Source organism: Entelurus aequoreus, linkage group LG12 (genome assembly GCF_033978785.1).
Source record: "Entelurus aequoreus isolate RoL-2023_Sb linkage group LG12, RoL_Eaeq_v1.1, whole genome shotgun sequence".
Lineage (NCBI taxonomy): Eukaryota > Metazoa > Chordata > Actinopteri > Syngnathiformes > Syngnathidae > Entelurus > Entelurus aequoreus.
Window position 1 is genome coordinate 52,607,455 of NC_084742.1, and position 26,715 is coordinate 52,634,169.

General features: G+C 50.2%; 1 protein-coding gene across 2 annotated transcripts in view; it reads left to right on the top strand.

Annotated features, from left to right (window-relative positions):
• The window catches only part of LOC133662331 (rho GTPase-activating protein 23-like), a 139,694-nt gene that overhangs the window by 100,180 nt on the left and 12,799 nt on the right, over positions 1-26,715 (top strand). For both annotated transcript variants that reach the window (XM_062066238.1, XM_062066237.1), the window contains exon 15: positions 6,624-6,736. In XM_062066238.1, the coding sequence (XP_061922222.1) occupies positions 6,624-6,736 (113 nt within the window). The remainder of the gene's footprint in view (positions 1-6,623; positions 6,737-26,715) is intronic.

Genomic DNA, 26,715 nt, shown 5'->3' on the forward strand with positions numbered 1-26,715 from the left:
AGGGCGCATTAAAGGGGTCTGTGGAGGTTGCCCTCCTGGGGGTTCTTCAGACCACCAAGCACCGACATGAGAGTCCTTTTCAGGGTTACAATAGTGTTTTTATTTTGATGAATTGTCCCCGGCTGCTTTTCAGCAATTGTCCTTCAGTCTCTTTCTCACTCGCTCTCGCTCTCACGCCAGCTCCCCTCCAGCTCCATCCCTCTCTCCTCCCGGCTGCTGCCTTTTAACAGAGCGACAGGTGAGTAGATAACCAGGCCCAGGTGGGCCATCTACGCACCTGTCGCTGATTTCGAAGCCGTTCCTGGCACACCCCGCTTCGCTGCAGGCCCGCAGGCCACGCCCCCTCCACAGGGTCATAATATTATTCTTTTTTCTCAATGGAAAACACTTCCTTGTGGTCTACATAACATGTAATGGTGGTTCTTTGGTCAAAATGTTGCATAGATGATGTTTTACAGATCATCTTCAAGCCGCTTTCTGACAGTCGCTTCAGGATGTGCCGTTTTGTGGGCGGTCTTATTTACGTCGACAGCGTCTTCTCCCCGTCATCTTTGTTGTAGCGGTGTAGCGTGCAAGGACGGGAGTGGAAGAAGTGTCAAAAGATGGAGCTAACTTTTTTAATGACATTCAGACTTTACTTCAATAAAACCTGGATTTATATACTGCTTTCTTTTTCTATCTGGAAAATATGTGATGGGGGTGAATGTAGGCAATTAAGTTAAAAACAAATACTCAAAAGATGATGGAGAAAAATAAACACCGTTTTTTTTTCTTTTTCAAAAGTATTAAACTATAAATGAAAGTGAAAGAAAAAAATACATTAACATTACAAAGTTCAGTATGAGGAATCTAGCTTATTATGATAACTGTTGCTAGTCAAAATGCAAAGCTAATGTACAAACCCCGTTTCCATATGAGTTGGGAAATTGTGTTAGATGTAAATATAAATGGAATACAATGATTTGCAAATCATTTTCAAACCATATTCAGTTGAATATGCTACAAAGACAACATATTTAATGTTCAAACTGATAAACTTTTTTTTTTTGCAAATAATCATTAACTTTAGAATTTGATGCCAGCAACACGTGACAAAGAAGTTGGGAAAGGTGGCAATAAATACTGATAAAGTTGAGGAATGCTCATCAAACACTTATTTGGAACACCCCACAGGTGAACAGGCAAATTGGGAACAGGTGGGTGCCATGATTGGATATAAAAGTAGATTCCATGAAATGCTCAGTCATTCACAAACAAGGATGGGGCGAGGGTCACCACTTTGTCAACAAATGCGTGAGCAAATTGTTGAACATTTTAAGAAAAACATTTCTCAACCAGCTATTACAAGGAATTTAGGGATTTCACCATCTACGGTCCGTAATATCATCAAAGGGTTCAGAGAATCTGGAGAAATCATTGCACGTAAGCAGCTAAGCCAGTGACCTTCGATCCCTCAGGTTGTACTGCATCAACAAGCGACATCAGTGTGTAAAGGATGTGAATGATCGAGGGCGATTTCTTTGTTTCTTTAGGTGGGTTTATTGTAGGCAGTTTTCATGAACGTCCACTCAGTGCGGCAACATCACACAACAACAACAGTCACGTTTTGTCCTGCCGTAAAGCAGGCCGTCTGCCGTAAACATCAATGTTGTGACACTCTCAAACAGGGCAACACTGCCATCTAGTGTACATGCATATGTGACATCTCCCTCCTTTTCAAGTTGTATCAAATAACTGCAAAGTGTATCTTAACAGGTAATAATAGCTGGCTGTCAGCCATTGTTGCTGTCCTGATGCTCTCCATTCTGGTTGGAGATGCTGGGATGCCCTGCATCACTGTGGCTACGTAGCACGCAACATCATCCTGAGTGTCAGTCTCTCCTTTTGTGTGCGTTTGTGGGCTACGAGACAGGGCATCTGCAACTACAAGAGTTTTCCCTGGCACATATTCTGCTACCGGTTTGTACCTCAGGAGTCTCATCAGTAACCGCTGACATCTTAAAGGAACATTGTCCAGACTTCTATTGTTGACAAGCGGTACTAATGGTTTGTGATCGGTCTCAAGCCTGAACTGATCCAAGCCGCAAACATACTTGTCAAATTTTTCACAGGCCCATACACCAGCCAGACACTCTTTCTCGATCTGGGCGTAACGTGTATCGGCTTCAGTGAGACGTCTGGAGCAGTAGGCTACTGGCTTCCAATCCTCTCCATGGAGTTGGAGCAGTACGCCCCCCAGGCCGTAACTACTGGCGTCGGCGGACACAGCTGTGGGCTTAGCAACATCGTAGAAGGAAAGAACCGGTGCTGTGGTCAGCATCTCCTTAATGTTCTCAAATGCTGCCTGCTGTGTGTGGCTCCAGGTCCAGATGTTCCTGCTTTTCAAAAGCTCATATAATGGTTGACCTATTGTAGATAGGCTAGGAACATACCTCCCCAGGTAGTTCACCATGCCCAGAACTCTTTTAAGCTCCTGGACATTTCTTGGTGGGGCCAGCTGTCGAATGGCCTCAACTTTGTCAGGGTCGGGTCTGACCCCTGACTGATCAATGAGGTGTCCCAAAAAACGTAGTTGGCTTTGTCTGAGGGAGCATTTGTCTTTATTGAGCTTCAGGCCTGCTGATTCAACGCGTTGAAGTACCTTTTCAAGTCTAATGTCATGCTGTTCCATCGAGGTCCCATAGACCAGGATGTCGTCCATAAAAACTTCAACACCTTCCAGCCCTTGCAGCGTCTCCAGCATTTTTCGCTGGAAGATTTCCGGTGCGCTGGTGATCCCGAATGGTAATCTCTTAAAACAGTATCTGCCAAACGGTGTAATAAAAGTTGTTAGCTTGCAGCTGTCTGAGTGCAGCGGGATCTGCCAGAACCCACTCGCAGCATCAAGAGAGGAGAACACCGTTGCTCCACTGAGCTTGGCCGTGATCTCATCCGAGGTAGGTAAAATATAACGCTCTCTTTTGACTGAATCGTTAAGCCGTTTCAAGTCCACACATATCCTGGCTTTGCCAGTGTTCTTCTTCCGAACAGGTACCATTGGTGCACACCATTCAGTTGGCTGTGTTACTGGCTCTATGATGCCGTTATACTCCATCCTGTGTAGTCCATCTTTGACTTTTTGTAAAATTGGGAAGGGCACACGTCGTGCGGAATGAACAGCATACGGTTGGGCACCATCTTTCAACTGTATTCTAACTGGTTCAGTGTTTAGTGTGCCATGCTCACCGTAAGCTTGCTGATGTCCTGTGGTGGTGTGTGTCACTTCGTCGACTCGTCGCACCAAGTTCATTCTTACTGAAAGGGACCGGCTGAGTAGATTGTTGACACTATTGCCGCGACCACGTATGCTTTAAAGGGGTTAATCCTTCCCTTAGTTGCTTTAAATCGGCCCAGACACAACAGTTCACCTCCTGGGCTGTCCAGAGGAATGTCAGCAGGTTCCAGTGCTCTCAGTGGGGTGAGTGTGTGAAACGCATCCTCACTTAATACACTGACATCAGCTCCTGTGTCAATTTTAAATTCCACTGGGATGGAATCCACCTGTAGTTGAACAGTCCACTGTTCTTTCTCATCTCCACTGCACACTGAACCTAAGAAATAGGATGTCTGTTCAACATGCCCAGTTTCTGTGACTTCATTCACTGACTTGTTGCTGTTGCGACACAATCTGGCCCAATGTCCGATTTTATGGCAGTTGTGGCAAGTAGCTTTTCTTGCAGGGCATTTTCCCTCTCTGCCATGCTCAACTTTCCCGCATTTTCCACATTTATTTTCATTCCCCCATTTTCTGTCTTTTGTCTTGCCTTGTTGTTGTTTCCAATGATGTTGTTGTTTGTAACGCACCTCCTGTACTGATCCCATCTTGTCTCCCTGCAGGTTCACTTGTGCCGCAACCTCCTCTGACTGCCTGACGGTCTGTATTGTCAGTGCGAGCGTTAGGTCCGCCATTAGCTGTAGCCTGCGTGAGAGCTCCTTGTCAATTATCCCGACAACAATACGGTCGCGGATATTTTCATCCCGGCAGGCACCGAACTCACAGTGCTCTGACAGATCGTACAGGGATCTGATAAAACACTCTGCCTTCTCCCCAGGCCGCTGGACACGCTGGTGAAAACATGCTCTCTCATGGATAATATTCCTCCTCGGGAAAAAATACTCGTCAAACTTTTTCACCACGCGGTCAAAGTTGTTTCTATGTCCGTTGTTGGAGCCAAAATTCCTTATTTGTTTATATTGTTTTTATTTTATTTTCTCTAAATTGATTGTTGGGTTCAGCATGTTTAATTTCCTTTTTTGGCAGACTGCTACACTCACTTCCTGTTAAGAACCAGGAAGTATTGACGGGGGAGGGGACTGTTGCTATGGTGCGGTTACCATGGTAGCCTCCATAAATTAGGTTCAGGTGTGAGCTCGGGCAGGGCGATTGGAGGACAAACAGTTTTCGACCGTGGTCGTGGTCGTGGTCGTGTTCGTGTTTGTGACGTGACGTGTCGTGTCTTGCCGTGACAATGCTGTGACAATGTGCCATTCAAGGTTAGCATACTTTATGTTATATAACTTACATTTGATTTAATTTAGATAGCTGGAATAAACGGATTGTCATATCCAAACACAGTTCTACAGTACTGGACATTCTATCATTTACACGCGTCAAACTGGTCAACACAGTCGCCCTCGGTACCAGCCCAAAGGTAAGGGCTGTACATCCGTCTTCGGCAAAGGTGAACGATTTATATATATTTTCTGCTTCGTGGCCCATTGCATAAATCAGGCAGCTCACCTGCACGTCACCATCCTCATTGTTGAGTTTCGTCGCGAGTCTGTATCGCTCAAAGCGCTGTCTCCAGTCGAGCCATTCCGTCGGCTTGTCAAAGGCAAAACTCGCTGGGGGATTAAACTTCGCTATGTCGTCTATTTCCGTCTTAAATTGAACTTCGTGACTCACGGACCACTTCTGACACCATGTGAATGATCGAGGGTGATTTCTTTGTTTCTTTAGGTGGGTTTATTGTAGGCAGTTTTCATGAACGTCCACTCAGTGCGGCAACATCACACAACAACAACAGTCACGTTTTGTCCTGCCGTAAAGCAGGTCGTCTGCCGTAAACATCAATGTTGTGACACTCTCAAACAGGGCAAAACTGCCATCTAGTGTACATGCATATGTGATTTACGTCGTCTGCCGTAAACATCAATGTTGTGACACTCTCAAACAGGGCAAAACTGCCATCTAGTGTACATGCATATGTGATTTACGTCGTCTGCCGTAAACATCAATGTTGTGACACTCTCAAACAGGGCAAAACTGCCATCTAGTGTACATGCATATGTGACAAAGGATATCACCACATCGGCTCATGAACACTTCAGAAAACCACAGTCAGTAACTACAGTTCGTCGCTACATCTGTAAGTGAAAGATAAAACTCTACTATGCAAAGCCAATGCCATTTATCAACAACACCCAGAAACGCCGCCGCTTTGCTGGGCTCGAGCTCATCTAAGATGGACTGATGAAAAAGGGGAAAAGTGTTCTGTGGTCTGACGAGTCCACATTTCAAATTGTTTTTGGAAACTGTGGACGTCGTGTCCTCCGGACCAAAGAGGAAAAGAACCATCCGGATTGTTATAGGCCCAAAGTTCAAAAGCCGGCATCTGTGATGGTATGGGGGTGTGTTAGTGCCCAAGGCATGGGTAACATACACATCTGTGAAGGCACCATTAATGCTGAAAGGTACATGCAGGTTTTGGAGCAACATATGTTGCCATCCAAGCAAAGTCTTTTTCATGGACGCCCCTGCTTATTTCAGCAAGACAAATGCCAAGCCACGTGTTACAACAGCGTGGCTTCATAGTAAGTGAGTAGTGTGCGGGTACTAGATTGGCCTGCCTGTAGTCCAGACCTGTCTCCCATTGAAAATGTGTGGCGCATTATGAAGCCTAAAATACCACAACGGAGACCCCGGACTGTTGAACAACTTAAGCTGTACATCAAGCAAGAATGGGAAATAATTCCACCTGAAGAGCTTCAAAAATGTGTTTCCTCAGTTCCCAAAAATTTACTGAGTGTTGTTAAAAGGAAAGGCCATGTAATACAGTGGTAAAAATGCCCCTGTGACAAAGATTTTGCCATGTGTTGCTGCCATTAAATTCTACGTTTTAATGATTATTTGCACAATTTGCCAACTTGACTGCTTTTGGGTTTTATATATATATATTATATGATATAAACCCTACATGCAAAGTGAGATCTGTCAAGCCTTTATTTCTTATAATTTTGGTGATCATGGTTTACAGTTTTTGAAAAACCCAGATTTTCTGAGATTTTCAAATCAAGGTTTTCATAAACTGTAAGCCATAATCATTCAAATGATATAATAACATAAAGCTTTTAGGCCTCTGTTGTCTCAAAAGCACCACAACCCCCCCCCCCAACCCCCCACCCCCCTAAAATATCAAAAATAGTAAGTGCAGTTAATAAGGGCCGAAAAATAATAACTTCTAAATGCAACTGATACTTACATAATATTTAAGGGGTATTTTGAGAAAACTATATTTGCTGATTTTTGTGGACATTAAATAAACAAATGTAAGCATACATTTGACTTCTGTGTCTGGACTTAGATGACAACAAGGCACCGTGGGGCATCAGTATCATGAAGAAGTCCAAAAAGACCAGCAGTCCAAAGGCTTTTGGTGTGCGCCTTGAGGACTGCCAGCCTGCTGTCAATCACAAAGTAAGTTAAAAGTAACACAGATGATTTGATCTATATTTCCTGTCCTGTTTTCACAATTTGTCCTGTCTGTCCTGTCTGTAATTCCCACATGACTGACATCAATCAATCAATCAAAGCCCTGTACATCAGCTATAGCTCAACTACTGTAATAGATAACAGAACAAGAAAGACAGTGCCATGGCTCGAATCCACACTTGTCAAGATTTGGTAAACTTACCAGGAAAAAGGAAAAAATAATGAAATTTTTATTTTCATTTAAAAAACTTAAAAAACAGAAGTTAACCCTTGAATGCACAACCTCCCAATACCTACACGAGTGGGGTCGAAAATGACCCCAATTGAAATCAATGCATTTTTCAATAACTGGGTTTGTTTTTATTCAAGATCTTTTTATATTCCAGGTATTTGTCATACAACATGTACGTGACATCTGACGCAACTTTGACTGCCAATACTGTCTCACTTACACATCTGATGTCAGCAGTCTCACAACCCAGGAAGGGGCAATAACTAATCTACTAAACACTGCAGGATGAGAGAAAGCTAATAGGTTAATTCCAATACTGTAAAAATCTGGAAATTTTTACATTCTTATGGCTGACTTTATTGATATAAAAACAATGGCAGGTGCATTATACAAGTTTGTTACGTTTAACCCATAAGTTTTGTGTTGTATTTTTCAATATTTATGTAAAATTTAAGTGGGTCAAATTTGTGGTAAACTCTGAACTTTGGAATTTAACATGGTACATTAATTTTATTTGCTGTTTCTCCTGCCAACATGGCCGCCAAACACAACGAGTCACCTGACTCTCCTGCCAACATGGCCACCAAACACAACTAGTCACCTGACTCTCCTGCCAACATGGCCGCCAAACACAACTAGTCACCTGACTCTCCTGCCAACATGGCCACCAAACACAACTAGTCACCTGACTCTCCCGCCAACATGGCCACCCAACACAACTAGTCACCTGACTCTCCCGCCAACATGGCCGCCAAACACAACTAGTCACCTGACTCTCCCGCCAACATGGCCACCAAAACACAACTAGTCACCTGACTCTCCCGCCAACATGGCCACCAAACACAACTAGTCACCTGACTCTCCTGCCAACATGGCCACCAAACACAACTAGTCACCTGACTGTCCTGCCAACATGGCCACCAAACACAACTAGTCACCTGACTCTCCCGACAACATGGCCACCAAACACAACTAGTCACCTGACTCTCCCGCCAACATGGCCACCAAACACAACTAGTCACCTGACTCTCCCGCCAACATGGCCACCAAACACAACTAGTCACCTGACATTCCCGCCAACATGGCCACCAAACACAACTAGTCACCTGACTCTCCCGCCAAAATGGCCACCAAACACAACTAGTCACCGGACTCTCCCGCCAACATGGCCACCAAACACAACTAGTCACCTGACTCTCCCGCCAACATGGCCACCAAACACAACTAGTCACCTGACTCTCCCGCCAACATGGCCACCAAACACAACTAGTCACCTGACTCTCCCGCCAACATGGCCACCAAACACAACTAGTCACCTGACTCACCCGCCAACATGGCCACCAAACACAACTAGTCACCTGACTCTCCCGCCAACATGGCCACCAAACACAACTAGTCACCTGACTCTCCCGCCAACATGGCCACCAAACACAACTAGTCACCTGACTCTCCCGCCAACATGGCCACCAAACACAACTAGTCACCTGACTCTCCCGCCAACATGGCCACCAAACACAACTAGTCACCTGACTCTCCCGCCAACATGGCCACCAAACACAACTAGTCACCTGACTCTCCTGCCAACATGGCCGCCAAACAAAACTAGTCACCTGACTCTCCTGCCAACATGGCCGCCAAACACAACTAGTCACCTGACACTCCTGCCAACATAGCCGCCAAACACAACTAGTCACCTGACTCTCCTGCCAACATGGCCGCCAAACACAACTAGTCACCTGACTCTCCTGCCAACATGGCCGCCAAACACAACTAGTCACCTGACTCTCCTGCCAACATGGCCACCAAACACAACTAGTCACCTGACTCTCCCGCCAACATGGCCACCAAACACAACTAGTCACCTGACTCTCCCGCCAACATGGCCACCAAACACAACTAGTCACGTGACTCTCCCGCCAACATGGCCACCCAACACAACTAGTCACCTGACTCTCCCGCCAACATGGCCACCAAACACAACTAGTCACCTGACTCTCCCGCCAACATGGCCGCCAAACACAACTAGTCACCTGACTCTCCCGCCAACATGGCCACCAAACACAACTAGTCACCTGACTCTCCCGCCAACATGGCCACCAAACACAACTAGTCACCTGACTCTCCCGCCAACATGGCCACCAAACACAACTAGTCACCTGACTCTCCCGCCAACATGGCCACCAAACACAACTAGTCACCTGACTCTCCCGCCAACATGGCCACCAAACACAACTAGTCACCTGAATCTCCCGCCAACATGGCCACCAAACACAACTAGTCACCTGACTCTCCTGCCAACATGGCCACCAAACACAACTAGTCACCTGACTCTCCCGCCAACATGGCCACCAAACACAACTAGTCACCTGACTCTCCCGCCAACATGGCCACCAAACACAACTAGTCACCTGAATCTCCCGCCAACATGGCCACCAAACACAACTAGTCACCTGACTCTCCTGCCAACATGGCCACCAAACACAACTAGTCACCTGACTCTCCCGCCAACATGGCCACCAAACACAACTAGTCACCTGACTCTCCCGCCAACATGGCCACCAAACACAACTAATCACCTGACTCTCCCGCCAACATGGCCACCAAACACAACTAGTCACCTGACTCTCCCGCCAACATGGCCAACAAACACAACTAGTCACCTGACTCTCCCGCCAACATGGCCACCAAACACAACTAGTCACCTGACTCTCCCGCCAACATGGCCACCAAACACAACTAGTCACCTGACTCTCCTGCCAACATGGCCACCAAACACAACTAGTCACCTGACTCTCCCGCCAACATGGCCACCAAACACAACTAGTCACCTGACTCTCCCGCCAACATGGCCGCCAAACACAACTAGTCACCTGACTCTCCCGCCAACATGGCCACCAAACACAACTAGTCACCTGACTCTCCCGCCAACATGGCCGCCAAACACAACTAGTCACCTGACTCTCCCGCCAACATGGCCACCAAACACAACTAGTTACCTGACTCTCCCGCCAACATGGCCGCCAAACACAACTAGTCACCTGACTCTCCCGCCAACATGGCCACCAAACACAACTAGTCACCTGACTCTCCCGCCAACATGGCCACCAAACACAACTAATCACCTGACTCTCCTGCCAACATGGCCGCCAAACACAACTAGTCACCTGACTCTCCCGCCAACATGGCCACCAAACACAACTAGTCACCTGACTCTCCTGCCAATATGGCCACCAAACACAACTAGTCACCTGACTCTCCTGCCAACATGGCCACCAAACACAACTAGTTACCTGACTCTCCTGCCAACATGGCCACCAAACACACCTAGTCACCTGACTCTCCTGCCAACATGGCCACCAAACACAACTAGTCACCTGACTCTCCCGCCAACATGGCCACCAAACACAACTAGTCACCTCACTCTCCCGCCAACATGGCCACCAAACACAACTAGTCACCTGACTCTCCCGCCAACATGGCCAACATGGCCACCAAACACAACTAGTCACCTGACTCTCCCGCCAACATGGCCGCCAAACACAACTAATCACCTGACTCTCCTGCCAACATGGCCGCCAAACACAACTAGTCACCTGACTCTCCCGCCAACATGGCCACCAAACACAACTAGTCACCTGACTCTCCCGCCAACATGGCCACCAAACACAACTAGTCACCTGACTCTCCCGCCAACATGGCCGCCAAACACAACTAGTCACCTGACTCTCCTGCCAACATGGCCACCAAACACAACTAGTCACCTGACTCTCCCGCCAACATGGCCGCCAAACACAACTAGTCACCTGACTCTCCTGCCAACATGGCCACCCAACACAACTAGTCACCTGACTCTTCTGCCAACATGGCCACCAAACACAACTAGTCACCTGATTCTCCTGCCAACATGGCCACCAAACACAACTAGTCACCTGACTCTCTAGCCAACATGGCCACCAAACACAACTAGTCACCTGACTCTCCCGCCAACATGGCCACCAAACACAACTAGTCACCTGACTCTCCCGCCAACATGGCCGCCAAACACAACTAGTCACCTGACTCTCCTGCCAACATGGCCACCAAACACAACTAGTCACCTGACTCTCCCGCCAACATGGCCACCAAACACAACTAGTCACCTGACTCTCCCGCCAACATGGCCGCCAAACACAACTAGTCACCTGACTCTCCTGCCAACATGGCCACCAAACACAACTAGTCACCTGACTCTCCCGCCAACATGGCCGCCAAACACAACTAGTCACCTGACTCTCCTGCCAACATGGCCACCAAACACAACTAGTCACCTGACTCTCCCGCCAACATGGCCACCAAACACAACTAGTCACCTGACTCTCCCGCCAACATGGCCACCAAACACAACTAGTCACCTGACTCTCCCGCCAACATGGCCACCAAACACAACTAGTCACCTGACTCTCCCGCCAACATGGCCACCAAACACAGCTAGTCACCTGACTCTCCCGCCAACATGGCCACCAAACACAACTAGTCACCTGACTCTCCCGCCAACATGGCCACCAAACACAACTAATCACCTGACTCTCCCGCCAACATGGCCACCAAACACAACTAGTCACCTGACTCTCCCGCCAACATGGCCAACAAACACAACTAGTCACCTGACTCTCCCGCCAACATGGCCACCAAACACAACTAGTCACCTGACTCTCCCGCCAACATGGCCACCAAACACAACTAGTCACCTGACTCTCCTGCCAACATGGCCACCAAACACAACTAGTCACCTGACTCTCCCGCCAACATGGCCACCAAACACAACTAATCACCTGACTCTCCCGCCAACATGGCCACCAAACACAACTAGTCACCTGAATCTCCCGCCAACATGGCCACCAAACACAACTAGTCACCTGACTCTCCTGCCAACATGGCCACCAAACACAACTAGTCACCTGACTCTCCCGCCAACATGGCCACCAAACACAACTAGTCACCTGACTCTCCCGCCAACATGGCCACCAAACACAACTAATCACCTGACTCTCCCGCCAACATGGCCACCAAACACAACTAGTCACCTGACTCTCCCGCCAACATGGCCAACAAACACAACTAGTCACCTGACTCTCCCGCCAACATGGCCACCAAACACAACTAGTCACCTGACTCTCCCGCCAACATGGCCACCAAACACAACTAGTCACCTGACTCTCCTGCCAACATGGCCACCAAACACAACTAGTCACCTGACTCTCCCGCCAACATGGCCACCAAACACAACTAGTCACCTGACTCTCCCGCCAACATGGCCGCCAAACACAACTAGTCACCTGACTCTCCCGCCAACATGGCCACCAAACACAACTAGTCACCTGACTCTCCCGCCAACATGGCCGCCAAACACAACTAGTCACCTGACTCTCCCGCCAACATGGCCACCAAACACAACTAGTTACCTGACTCTCCCGCCAACATGGCCGCCAAACACAACTAGTCACCTGACTCTCCCGCCAACATGGCCACCAAACACAACTAGTCACCTGACTCTCCCGCCAACATGGCCACCAAACACAACTAGTCACCTGACTCTCCCGCCAAAATGGCCACCAAACACAACTAATCACCTGACTCTCCTGCCAACATGGCCGCCAAACACAACTAGTCACCTGACTCTCCCGCCAACATGGCCACCAAACACAACTAGTCACCTGACTCTCCTGCCAATATGGCCACCAAACACAACTAGTCACCTGACTCTCCTGCCAACATGGCCACCAAACACAACTAGTTACCTGACTCTCCTGCCAACATGGCCACCAAACACAACTAGTCACCTGACTCTCCTGCCAACATGGCCACCAAACACAACTAGTCACCTGACTCTCCCGCCAACATGGCCGCCAAACACAACTAGTCACCTGACTCTCCTGCCAACATGGCCACCAAACACAACTAGTCACCTGACTCTCCCGCCAACATGGCCGCCAAACACAACTAGTCACCTGACTCTCCTGCCAACATGGCCACCAAACACAACTAGTCACCTGACTCTCCCGCCAACATGGCCACCAAACACAACTAGTCACCTGACTCTCCCGCCAACATGGCCACCAAACACAACTAGTCACCTGACTCTCCCGCAAACATGGCCACCAAACACAACTAGTCACCTGACTCTCCTGCCAACATGGCCACCAAACACAACTAGTCACCTGACTCTCCCGCCAACATGGCCACCAAACACAACTAGTCATCTGACTCTCCCGCCAACATGGCCACCAAACACAACTAATCACCTGACTCTCCCGCCAACATGGCCACCAAACACAACTAGTCACCTGACTCTCCCGCCAACATGGCCAACAAACACAACTAGTCACCTGACTCTCCCGCCAACATGGCCACCAAACACAACTAGTCACCTGACTCTCCCGCCAACATGGCCACCAAACACAACTAGTCACCTGACTCTCCCGCCAACATGGCCACCAAACACAACTAGTCACCTGACTCTCCCGCCAACATGGCCACCAAACACAACTAGTCACCTGACTCTCCCGCCAACATGGCCACCAAACACAACTAGTCACCTGAATCTCCCGCCAACATGGCCACCAAACACAACTAGTCACCTGACTCTCCTGCCAACATGGCCACCAAACACAACTAGTCACCTGACTCTCCCGCCAACATGGCCACCAAACACAACTAGTCACCTGACTCTCCCGCCAACATGGCCACCAAACACAACTAATCACCTGACTCTCCCGCCAACATGGCCACCAAACACAACTAGTCACCTGACTCTCCCGCCAACATGGCCAACAAACACAACTAGTCACCTGACTCTCCCGCCAACATGGCCACCAAACACAACTAGTCACCTGACTCTCCCGCCAACATGGCCACCAAACACAACTAGTCACCTGACTCTCCTGCCAACATGGCCACCAAACACAACTAGTCACCTGACTCTCCCGCCAACATGGCCACCAAACACAACTAGTCACCTGACTCTCCCGCCAACATGGCCGCCAAACACAACTAGTCACCTGACTCTCCCGCCAACATGGCCACCAAACACAACTAGTCACCTGACTCTCCCGCCAACATGGCCGCCAAACACAACTAGTCACCTGACTCTCCCGCCAACATGGCCGCCAAACACAACTAGTTACCTGACTCTCCCGCCAACATGGCCGCCAAACACAACTAGTCACCTGACTCTCCCGCCAACATGGCCACCAAACACAACTAGTCACCTGACTCTCCCGCCAACATGGCCACCAAACACAACTAGTCACCTGACTCTCCCGCCAAAATGGCCACCAAACACAACTAATCACCTGACTCTCCTGCCAACATGGCCGCCAAACACAACTAGTCACCTGACTCTCCCGCCAACATGGCCACCAAACACAACTAGTCACCTGACTCTCCTGCCAATATGGCCACCAAACACAACTAGTCACCTGACTCTCCTGCCAACATGGCCACCAAACACAACTAGTTACCTGACTCTCCTGCCAACATGGCCACCAAACACAACTAGTCACCTGACTCTCCTGCCAACATGGCCACCAAACACAACTAGTCACCTGACTCTCCCGCCAACATGGCCACCAAACACAACTAGTCACCTGACTCTCCCGCCAACATGGCCACCAAACACAACTAGTCACCTGACTCTCCCGCCAACATGGCCAACATGGCCACCAAACACAACTAGTCACCTGACTCTCCCGCCAACATGGCCGCCAAACACAACTAATCACCTGACTCTCCTGCCAACATGGCCGCCAAACACAACTAGTCACCTGACTCTCCCGCCAACATGGCCACCAAACACAACTAGTCACCTGACTCTCCCGCCAACATGGCCACCAAACACAACTAGTCACCTGACTCTCCCGCCAACATGGCCACCAAACACAACTAGTCACCTGACTCTCCCGCCAACATGGCCACCAAACACAACTAGTCACCTGACTCTCCCGCCAACATGGCCGCCAAACACAACTAGTCACCTGACTCTCCTGCCAACATGGCCACCCAACACAACTAGTCACCTGACTCTTCTGCCAACATGGCCACCAAACACAACTAGTCACCTGATTCTCCTGCCAACATGGCCGCCAAACACAACTAGTCACCTGACTCTCCCGCCAACATGGCCACCAAACACAACTAATCACCTGACTCTCCTGCCAACATGGCCGCCAAACACAACTAGTCACCTGACTCTCCCGCCAACATGGCCACCAAACACAACTAGTCACCTGACTCTCCTGCCAATATGGCCACCAAACACAACTAGTCACCTGACTCTCCTGCCAACATGGCCACCAAACACAACTAGTTACCTGACTCTCCTGCCAACATGGCCACCAAACACAACTAGTCACTTGACTCTCCTGCCAACATGGCCACCAAACACAACTAGTCACCTGACTCTCCCGCCAACATGGCCACCAAACACAACTAATCACCTGACTCTCCCGCCAACATGGCCACCAAACACAACTAGTCACCTGACTCTCCCGCCAACATGGCCAACATGGCCACCAAACACAACTCGTCACCTGACTCTCCCGCCAACATGGCCGCCAAACACAACTAATCACCTGACTCTCCTGCCAACATGGCCGCCAAACACAACTAGTCACCTGACTCTCCCGCCAACATGGCCACCAAACACAACTAGTCACCTGACTCTCCCGCCAACATGGCCACCAAACACAACTAGTCACCTGACTCTCCCGCCAACATGGCCGCCAAACACAACTAGTCACCTGACTCTCCTGCCAACATGGCCACCAAACACAACTAGTCACCTGACTCTCCCGCCAACATGGCCGCCAAACACAACGAGTCACCTGACTCTCCTGCCAACATGGCCACCCAACACAACTAGTCACCTGACTCTTCTGCCAACATGGCCACCAAACACAACTAAACACCTGATTCTCCTGCCAACATGGCCACCAAACACAACTAGTCACCTGACTCTCTAGCCAACATGGCCACCAAACACAACTAGTCACCTGACTCTCCCGCCAACATGGCCACCAAACACAACTAGTCACCTGACTCTCCCGCCAACATGGCCGCCAAACACAACTAGTCACCTGACTCTCCTGCCAACATGGCCACCAAACACAACTAGTCACCTGACTCTCCCGCCAACATGGCCACCAAACACAACTAGTCACCTGACTCTCCCGCCAACATGGCCGCCAAACACAACTAGTCACCTGACTCTCCTGCCAACATGGCCACCAAACACAACTAGTCACCTGACTCTCCCGCCAACATGGCCACCAAACACAACTACTCACCTGACTCTCCCGCCAACATGGCCACCAAACACAACTAGTCACCTGACTCTCCTGCCAACATGGCCACCAAACACAACTAGTCACCTGACTCTCCCGCCAACATGGCCGCCAAACACAACTAGTCACCTGACTCTCCCGCCAACATGGCCGCCAAACACAACTAATCACCTGACTCTCCCGCCAACATGGCCACCAAACACAACTAGTCACCTGACTCCCCCGCCAACATGGCCACCAAACACAACTAGTCACCTGACTCTCCCGCCAACATGGCCACCAAACACAACTAGTCACCTGACTCTCCCGCCAACATGGCCACCAAACACAACTAGTCACCTGACTCTCCCGCCAACATGGCCACCAAACACAACTAGTCACCTGACTCTCCCGCCAACATGGCCACCAAACACAACTAATCACCTGACTCTCCCGCCAATATGGCCACCAAACACAACTAGTCACCTGACTCTCCCGCCAACATGGCCACCAAACACAACTAGTCACCTGACTCTCCCGCCAACATGGCCACCAAACACAACTAATCACCTGACTCTCCCGCCAACATGGCCACCAAACACAACTAGTCACCTGACTCTCCCGCCAACATGGCCACCAAACACAACTACTCACCTGATTCTCCTGCCAACATGGCCACCAAACACAACTAGTCACCTGACTCCCCCGCCAACATGGCCACCAAACACAACTAGTCACCTGACTCTCCCGCCAACATGGCCACCAAACACAACTAGTCACCTGACTGTCCCGCCAACATGGCCACCAAACACAACTAGTCACCTGACTCTCCCGACAACATGGCCACCAAACACAACTAGTCACCTGACTCTCCCGCCAACATGGCCACCAAACACAACTAGTCACCTGACTCTCCCGCCAACATGGCCACCAAACACAACTAGTCACCTGACTCTCCCGCCAACATGGCCGCCAAACACAACTAGTCACCTGACTCTCCCGCCAACATGGCCACCAAACACAACTAGTCACCTGACTCTCCCGCCAACATGGCCACCAAACACAACTAGTCACCTGACTCTCCCGCCAACATGGCCACCAAACACAACTAATCACCTGACTCTCCCGCCAACATGGCCGCCAAACACAACTAGTCACCTCACTCTCCCGCCAACATGGCCACCAAACACAACTAGTCACCTGATTCTCCCGCCAACATGGCCACCAAACACAACTAGTCACCTGACTCTCCCGCCAACATGGCCACCAAACACAACTAGTCACCTGACTCTCCCGCCAACATGGCCACCAAACACAACTAGTCACCTGACTCTCCCGCCAACATGGCCACCAAACACAACTAGTCACCTGACTCTCCCGCCAACATGGCCACCAAACACAACTAGTCACCTGACTCTCCCGCCAACATGGCCACCAAACACAACTAGTCACCTGACTCTCCCGCCAACATGGCCACCAAACACAACTAGTCACCTGACTCTCCCGCCAACATGGCCACCAAACACAACTAGTCACCTGACTCTCCCGCCAACATGGCCACCAAACACAACTAGTCACCTGACTCTCCCGCCGACATGGCCACCAAACACAACTAGTCACCTGACTCTCCCGCCGACATGGCCACCAAACACAACTAGTCACCTGACTCTCCCGCCAACATGGCCACCAAACACAACTAGTCACCTGACTCTCTAGCCAACATGGCCACCAAACACAACTAGTCACCTGACTCTCCCGCCAACATGGCCACCAAACACAACTAGTCACCTGACTCTCCCGCCAACATGGCCGCCAAACACAACTAGTCACCTGACTCTTCTGCCAACATGGCCACCAAACACAACTAAACACCTGATTCTCCTGCCAACATGGCCACCAAACACAACTAGTCACCTGACTCTCTAGCCAACATGGCCACCAAACACAACTAGTCACCTGACTCTCCCGCCAACATGGCCACCAAACACAACTAGTCACCTGACTCTCCCGCCAACATGGCCGCCAAACACAACTAGTCACCTGACTCTCCTGCCAACATGGCCACCAAACACAACTAGTCACCTGACTCTCCCGCCAACATGGCCACCAAACACAACTAGTCACCTGACTCTCCCGCCAACATGGCCGCCAAACACAACTAGTCACCTGACTCTCCTGCCAACATGGCCACCAAACACAACTAGTCACCTGACTCTCCCGCCAACATGGCCACCAAACACAACTACTCACCTGACTCTCCCGCCAACATGGCCACCAAACACAACTAGTCACCTGACTCTCCTGCCAACATGGCCACCAAACACAACTAGTCACCTGACTCTCCCGCCAACATGGCCGCCAAACACAACTAGTCACCTGACTCTCCCGCCAACATGGCCGCCAAACACAACTAATCACCTGACTCTCCCGCCAACATGGCCACCAAACACAACTAGTCACCTGACTCCCCCGCCAACATGGCCACCAAACACAACTAGTCACCTGACTCTCCCGCCAACATGGCCACCAAACACAACTAGTCACCTGACTCTCCCGCCAACATGGCCACCAAACACAACTAGTCACCTGACTCTCCCGCCAACATGGCCACCAAACACAACTAGTCACCTGACTCTCCCGCCAACATGGCCACCAAACACAACTAATCACCTGACTCTCCCGCCAATATGGCCACCAAACACAACTAGTCACCTGACTCTCCCGCCAACATGGCCACCAAACACAACTAGTCACCTGACTCTCCCGCCAACATGGCCACCAAACACAACTAATCACCTGACTCTCCCGCCAACATGGCCACCAAACACAACTAGTCACCTGACTCTCCCGCCAACATGGCCACCAAACACAACTACTCACCTGATTCTCCTGCCAACATGGCCACCAAACACAACTAGTCACCTGACTCCCCCGCCAACATGGCCACCAAACACAACTAGTCACCTGACTCTCCCGCCAACATGGCCACCAAACACAACTAGTCACCTGACTGTCCCGCCAACATGGCCACCAAACACAACTAGTCACCTGACTCTCCCGACAACATGGCCACCAAACACAACTAGTCACCTGACTCTCCCGCCAACATGGCCACCAAACACAACTAGTCACCTGACTCTCCCGCCAACATGGCCACCAAACACAACTAGTCACCTGACTCTCCCGCCAACATGGCCGCCAAACACAACTAGTCACCTGACTCTCCCGCCAACATGGCCACCAAACACAACTAGTCACCTGACTCTCCCGCCAACATGGCCACCAAACACAACTAGTCACCTGACTCTCCCGCCAACATGGCCACCAAACACAACTAATCACCTGACTCTCCCGCCAACATGGCCGCCAAACACAACTAGTCACCTCACTCTCCCGCCAACATGGCCACCAAACACAACTAGTCACCTGATTCTCCCGCCAACATGGCCACCAAACACAACTAGTCACCTGACTCTCCCGCCAACATGGCCACCAAACACAACTAGTCACCTGACTCTCCCGCCAACATGGCCACCAAACACAACTAGTCACCTGACTCTCCCGCCAACATGGCCACCAAACACAACTAGTCACCTGACTCTCCCGCCAACATGGCCACCAAACACAACTAGTCACCTGACTCTCCCGCCAACATGGCCACCAAACACAACTAGTCACCTGACTCTCCCGCCAACATGGCCACCAAACACAACTAGTCACCTGACTCTCCCGCCAACATGGCCACCAAACACAACTAGTCACCTGACTCTCCCGCCAACATGGCCACCAAACACAACTAGTCACCTGACTCTCCCGCCGACATGGCCACCAAACACAACTAGTCACCTGACTCTCCCGCCGACATGGCCACCAAACACAACTAGTCACCTGACTCTCCCGCCAACATGGCCACCAAACACAACTAGTCACCTGACTCTCCTGCCAACATGGCCACCAAACACAACTAGTCACCTGACTCTCCTGCCAACATGGCCACCAAACACAACTAGTCACCTGATTCTCCTGCCAACATGGCCACCAAACACAACTAGTCACCTGACTCTCCCGCCAACATGGCCACCAAACACAACTAGTCACCTGACTCTCCCGCCAACATGGCCACCAAACACAACTAGTCACCTGACTCTCCCGCCAACATGGCCAACATGGCCACCAAACACAACTAGTCACCTGACTCTCCCGCCAACATGGCCACCAAACACAACTAGTCACCTGACTCTCCCGCCAACATGGCCACCAAACACAACTAGTCACCTGACTCTCCCGCCAACATGGCCACCAAACACAACTAGTCACCTGACTCTCCTGCCAACATGGCTACCAAACACAATTAGTCACCTGACTCTCCTGCCAACATGGCCACCAAACACAACTAGTCACCTGACTCTCCCGCCAACATGGCCACCAAACACAACTAGTCACCTGACTCTCCCGCCAACATGGCCACCAAACACAACTAGTCACCTGACTCTCCCGCCAACATGGCCACCAAACACAACTAGTCACCTGACTCTCCCGCCAACATGGCCACCAAACACAACTAGTCACCTGACTCTCCCGCCAACATGGCCACCAAACACAACTAGTCACCTGACTCTCCCGCCAACATGGCCAACATGGCCACCAAACACAACTAATCACCTGACTCTCCCGCCAACATGGCCGCCAAACACAACTAATAACCTGTCTATCCTGCCAACATGGCCGCCAAACACAACTAGTCACCTGACTCTCCCGCCAACATGGCCACCAAACACAACTAGTCACCTGACTCTCCCGCCAACATGGCCACCAAACACAACTAGTCACCTGACTCTCCCGCCAACATGGCCACCAAACACAACTAGTCACCTGACTCTCCTGCCAACATGGCCGCCAAACACAACTAGTCACCTGACTCTCCCGCCAACATGGCCACCAAACACAACTAGTCACCTGACTCTCCCGCCAACATGGCCACCAAACACAACTAGTCACCTGACTCTCCCGCCAACATGGCCGCCAAACACAACTAGTCACCTGACTCTCCTGCCAACATGGCCGCCAAACACAACTAGTCACCTGACTCTCCTGCCAACATGGCCACCAAACACAACTAGTCACCTGACTCTCCTGCCAACATGGCCACCAAACACAACTAGTCACCTGACTCTCCCGCCAACATGGCCACCAAACACAACTAGTCACCTGACTCTCCTGCCAACATGGCCGCCAAACACAACTAGTCACCTGACTCTCCTGCCAACATGGCCACCGAACACAACTAGTCACCTGACTCTCCTGCCAACATGGCCACCAAACACAACTAGTCAACGGACTCTCCCGCCAACATGGCCACCAAACACAACTAGTCACCTGACTCTCCTGCCAACATGGCCACCAAACACAACTAGTCACCTGACTCTCCTGCCAACATGGCCACCAAACACAACTAGTCACCTGACTCTCCTGCCAACATGGCCACCAAACACAACTAGTCACCTGACTCTCCTGCCAACATGGCCACCAAACACAACTAGTCACCTGACTCTCCTGCCAACATGGCCACCAAACACAACTAGTCAACTGACTCTCCCGCCAACATGGCCACCAAACACAACTAGTCACCTGACTCTCCTGCCAACATGGCCACCAAACACAACTAGTCACCTGACTCTCCCGCCAACATGGCCACCAAACACAACTAGTCACCTGACTCTTCCGCCAACATGGCCACCAAACACAACTAGTCACCTGACTCTCCCGCCAACATGGCCGCCAAACACAACTAGTCACCTGACTCTCCTGCCAACATGGCCACCCAACACAACTAGTCACCTGATTCTCCCGCCAACATGGCCACCAAACACAACTAGTCACCTGACTCTTCTGCCAACATGGCCGCCAAACACAACTAGTCACCTGACTCTCCTGCCAACATGGCCACCCAACACAACTAGTCACCTGATTCTCCCGCCAACATGGCCACCCAACACAACTAGTCACCTGATTCTCCCGCCAACATGGCCACCAAACACAACTAGTCACCTGACTCTCCTGCCAACATGGCCACCAAACACAACTAGTCACCTGACTCTCCCGCCAACATGGCCGCCAAACACAACTAGTCACCTGACTCTCCTGCCAACATGGCCACCCAACACAACTAGTCACCTGATTCTCCCGCCAACATGGCCACCAAACACAACTAGTCACCTGACTCTTCTGCCAACATGGCCACCAAACACAACTAGTCACCTGACTCTCCTGCCAACATGGCCACCCAACACAACTAGTCACCTGATTCTCCCGCCAACATGGCCACCAAACACAACTAGTCACCTGACTCTCCCGCCAACATGTGTATGCTCCTATAAGTGAATAAGTGTAGACGATGTATAGAATTAACCGTGTAAGTATTACCAGGGTTTGTTGTCTGTGAGTGTTGGATGGATCTTTCATCGAATCAAGTGGGCAAGGCGAAGAGGCGGTCCGTAAGAAGGCAAGCAGTCGAGGGTAAGAGAGTGGCAGCGTAGTCCGTGTCCGAGCAGGGATCGAGGAAGGCAGTCAGAGATCCGGATGGATGTCGTGAAGCGAAACACTATCACTGACGACGGGGAAGACACTGCGGTAGACACAAGGGACATGAACTAGGGAACAAGGAAGAGCACAGAGAAGGCGAGCAAAGCACAAGGGAGGGGATGCCAGACGCCATACTTACTGGGAAGATGAGAGATGTTCCAGCAAAGGTTCCTTGGGTCCGCTGGTCTTTATGCTGCTCCCTCTCATTAGGTCCAGGTGCGCAGATCCGTGATTGCCTGTAGCCTTGTCGCTGCGTGGGCGTGCTGCGCTCAGCGCGAGCAGGGGCGTGTCTGGGCGCAGACCCAGCTGCCGGGGAAAAGCGGGTTCGAGCCCGCGCCGTGACAGCTCGTTGAGAAATGTTGTTCTTAAACTGTTCGACAATTTGCACACACATTTGCTCACAAAGTGGTGACCCTCGCACCATCCTTGTTTGTGAATGACTGAGCATTTCATGGAAGATGCTTTTATACCCGATCATGGCACCCACCTGTTCCCAATTAGCCTGTTCACCTGTGGGATGTTCCAAATAAGTGTAAGTTTGATAAGCATTCCTCAAGTTTCTCAGTCTTTTTTGCCACTTGTGCCAGCTTTTTTGAAACATGTTGCAGGCGTCAAATTCCAAATGAGCTAATATTGGCAAAAAATTAAAGTTTTCCAGTTCGAACGTTAAATAATGATAAATGGGTTATACTTGTATAGCGCTTTTCTACCTTCAAGGTACTCAAAGCGCTTTGACAGTATTTCCACATTCCACATTCACACACTGATGGAGGGAGCTGCCATGCAAGGCGCTAAACAGCAGCCATCAGAGGCAAAGGGTGAAGTGTCTTGCCCAAGGACACAATGGACGTGACTAGGAAGGTAGAAGGTGGGAATTGAACCCCAGTAACCAGCAACACTCCAATTGCTGGCACAGCCACTCTACCAACTTCGCCACACCGTCCCGAACGTTAAATATATTGTCTTTGCAGTCTATTCAATTGAATATAGGTTGAAAAGGATTTGCAAATCATTGTATTCTGTTTTTATTTACCATTTACACAACGTGACAACTTCACTGGTTTTGGGGTTTGTATTTTGATTTCTATTTCTTACCCCCACACAGCTAAATCCCGTCTGTATTAGTTAGTCAGTATAAAACACCATTTTATTTTGAGCCCATTACAAAAAATATTCACACTTTTTTATTCACGTGAAACAACGTTGATACTTTTAACAAACTTTAATTTCTTTTTAAATGCATGTTTTGTATAAAAATAAATTCTTGCTGAAATCACTTTTTGTTGTTGTACAACATAACAATTGTAACACCATTAAAACATGCATTTTTAGACCTTGCCAACCCCACCTCAAACAGGGTTTGCACCTGGTACCTTCTGCCTTGCAAAACAAGCACTGAGTATTTTTAAAACGCCTTCTGTCATACAAACCCCAAAACCAGTGAAGTTGGCACGTTGTGTAAACGGTAAATAAAAACAAAATACAATGATTTGCAAATCCTTTTCAACTTATATTCATTTAAATAGACTGCAACGACAAGATTTTTAATTTTCGAACTGGAAAACTTTATTTTTTGCAAATATTAGCTCATTTTAAATTTGATGCCTGCAACAAGTTTCAAAAAAGTTGGCACAAGTGGCAAAAAAGACTGAGAAAGTTGAGAAATGCTAATCAAATACTTATTTGGAACATCCCACAGGTAAACAGGCTATTTGGGAACAGGTGGGTGCCATGATCGGGTATAAAAGCATCTTCCATGAAATGCTCGGTCATTCACAAACAAGGATGGGGCGAGGGGCACCACTTTGTCAACAAATGAGTGAGCAAATTGTCCAACAGTTTAAGAACAACATTCCTCAACTAGCTATTGCAAGGAATTTAGGGATTTCACCATCTACAGTCCGTAATATCATCAAAAGGTTCAAAGAATCTGGAGAAATCACTGCACGTAACATTGAATGCCCGTGACCTTCGATCCCTCAGGCGGTACTGCATCAAAAAGTGACATCAGTGTGTAAAGGATATCACCACATGGGCTCAGGAACACTTCAGAAAACCACTGTCAGTAACTACAGTTGGTCACTACATCTGTAACTGCAAGTCAAAACTCTACTATGCAAAGCGAAAGCCATTTATCAACAACACCCAGAAAAACTTCGCTGGACCCCAGCTCATTTAAGATAAACTGATGCAAAGTGGAAAAGTGTTCTGTGGTCTGACAAGTCTCCATCCATCCATCCGTCTTCTTCCGCTTATCCGAGGTCCGGTCGCGGGGGCAGCAGCCTAAGCAGGGAAACCCAGACTTCCCTCTCCCCAGCCACTTCGTCCAGCTCTTCCCGGGGGGTCCCGAGGCGTTCCCAGGCCAGCCGGGAGACATAGTCTTCCCAACGTGTCCTGGGTCTTCCCCGTGGCCTCCTACCGGTCGGACGTGCCCTAAACACCTCCCTAGGGAGGCGTTCGGGTGGCATCCTGACCAGATGCCCGGACCACCTCAACTGGCTCCTCTCGATGTGGAGGAGCAGCGGCTTTACTTTGAGTTTCCCCCGGATGGCAGAGCTTCTCACCCTATCTCTAAGGGAGAGCCCCGCCACCCGGCGGAGGAAACTCATTTCGGCCGCTTGTACCCGTGATCTTGTCCTTTCGGTCATAACCCAAAGCTCATGACCATAGGTGAGGATGGGAACGTAGATCGACCGGTAAATTGAGAGCTTTGCCTTCCGGCTCAGCTCCTTCTTCACCACAACGGATCGATACAGCGTCCGCATTACTGAAGACGCCGCACCGATCCGCCTGTCGATCTCACGATCCACTTTTCCCTCACTCGTGAACAAGACTCCAAGGTACTTGAACTCCTCCACTTGGGGCAGGGTCTCCTCCGCAACCCGGAGATGGCACTCCACCCTTTTCCGGGCGAGAACCATGGACTCGGACTTGGAGGTGCTGATTCTCATCCCAGTCGCTTCACACTCAGCTGCGAACCGGTCCAGTGAGAGCTGAAGATCCTGGCCAGATGAAACCATCAGGACCACATCATCTGCAAAAAGCAGAGACCTAATCCTGCAGCCACCAAACCGGATCCCCTCAACGCCTTGACTGCGCCTAGAAATTCTGTCCATAAAAGTTATGAACAGAATCGGTGACAAAGGGCAGCCTTGGCGGAGTCCAACCCTCACTGGAAACGGGTCCGACTTACTGCCGGCAATGCGGACCAAACTCTGGCACTGATCATACAGGGAGCGGACCGCCACAATCACACAGTCCGATACCCCATACTCTCTGAGCACTCCCCACAGGACTTCCCGAGGGACACGGTCGAATGCTTTCTCCAAGTCCACAAAACACATGTAGACTGGTTGGGCAAACTCCCATGCACCCTCAAGGACCCTGCCGAGAGTATAGAGCTGGTCCACAGTTCCACGAACAGGACAAAAACCACACTGTTCCTCCTGAATCCGAGGTTCGACTATCCGGCGTAGCCTCCTCTCCAGCACACCTGAATAGACCTTACCGGGAAGGCTGAGGAGTGTGATCCCACGATAGTTAGAACACACCCTCCGGTTCCCCTTCTTAAAGAGAGGAACCACCACCCCGGTCTGCCAATCCAGAGGTACCGCCCCCGATGTCCACACGATGCTGCAGAGTCTTGTCAACCAAGACAGCCCCACAGCATCCAGAGCCTTAAGGAACTCCGGGCGGATCTCATCCACCCCCGGGGCCTTACCACAGAGGAGCTTTTTAACTACCTCAGCAACCTCAGCCCCAGAAATAGGACAGCCCACCACAGATTCCCCAGGAACTGCTTCCTCATAGGAAGACGTGTTGGTGGGATTGAGGAGGTCTTCGAAGTATTC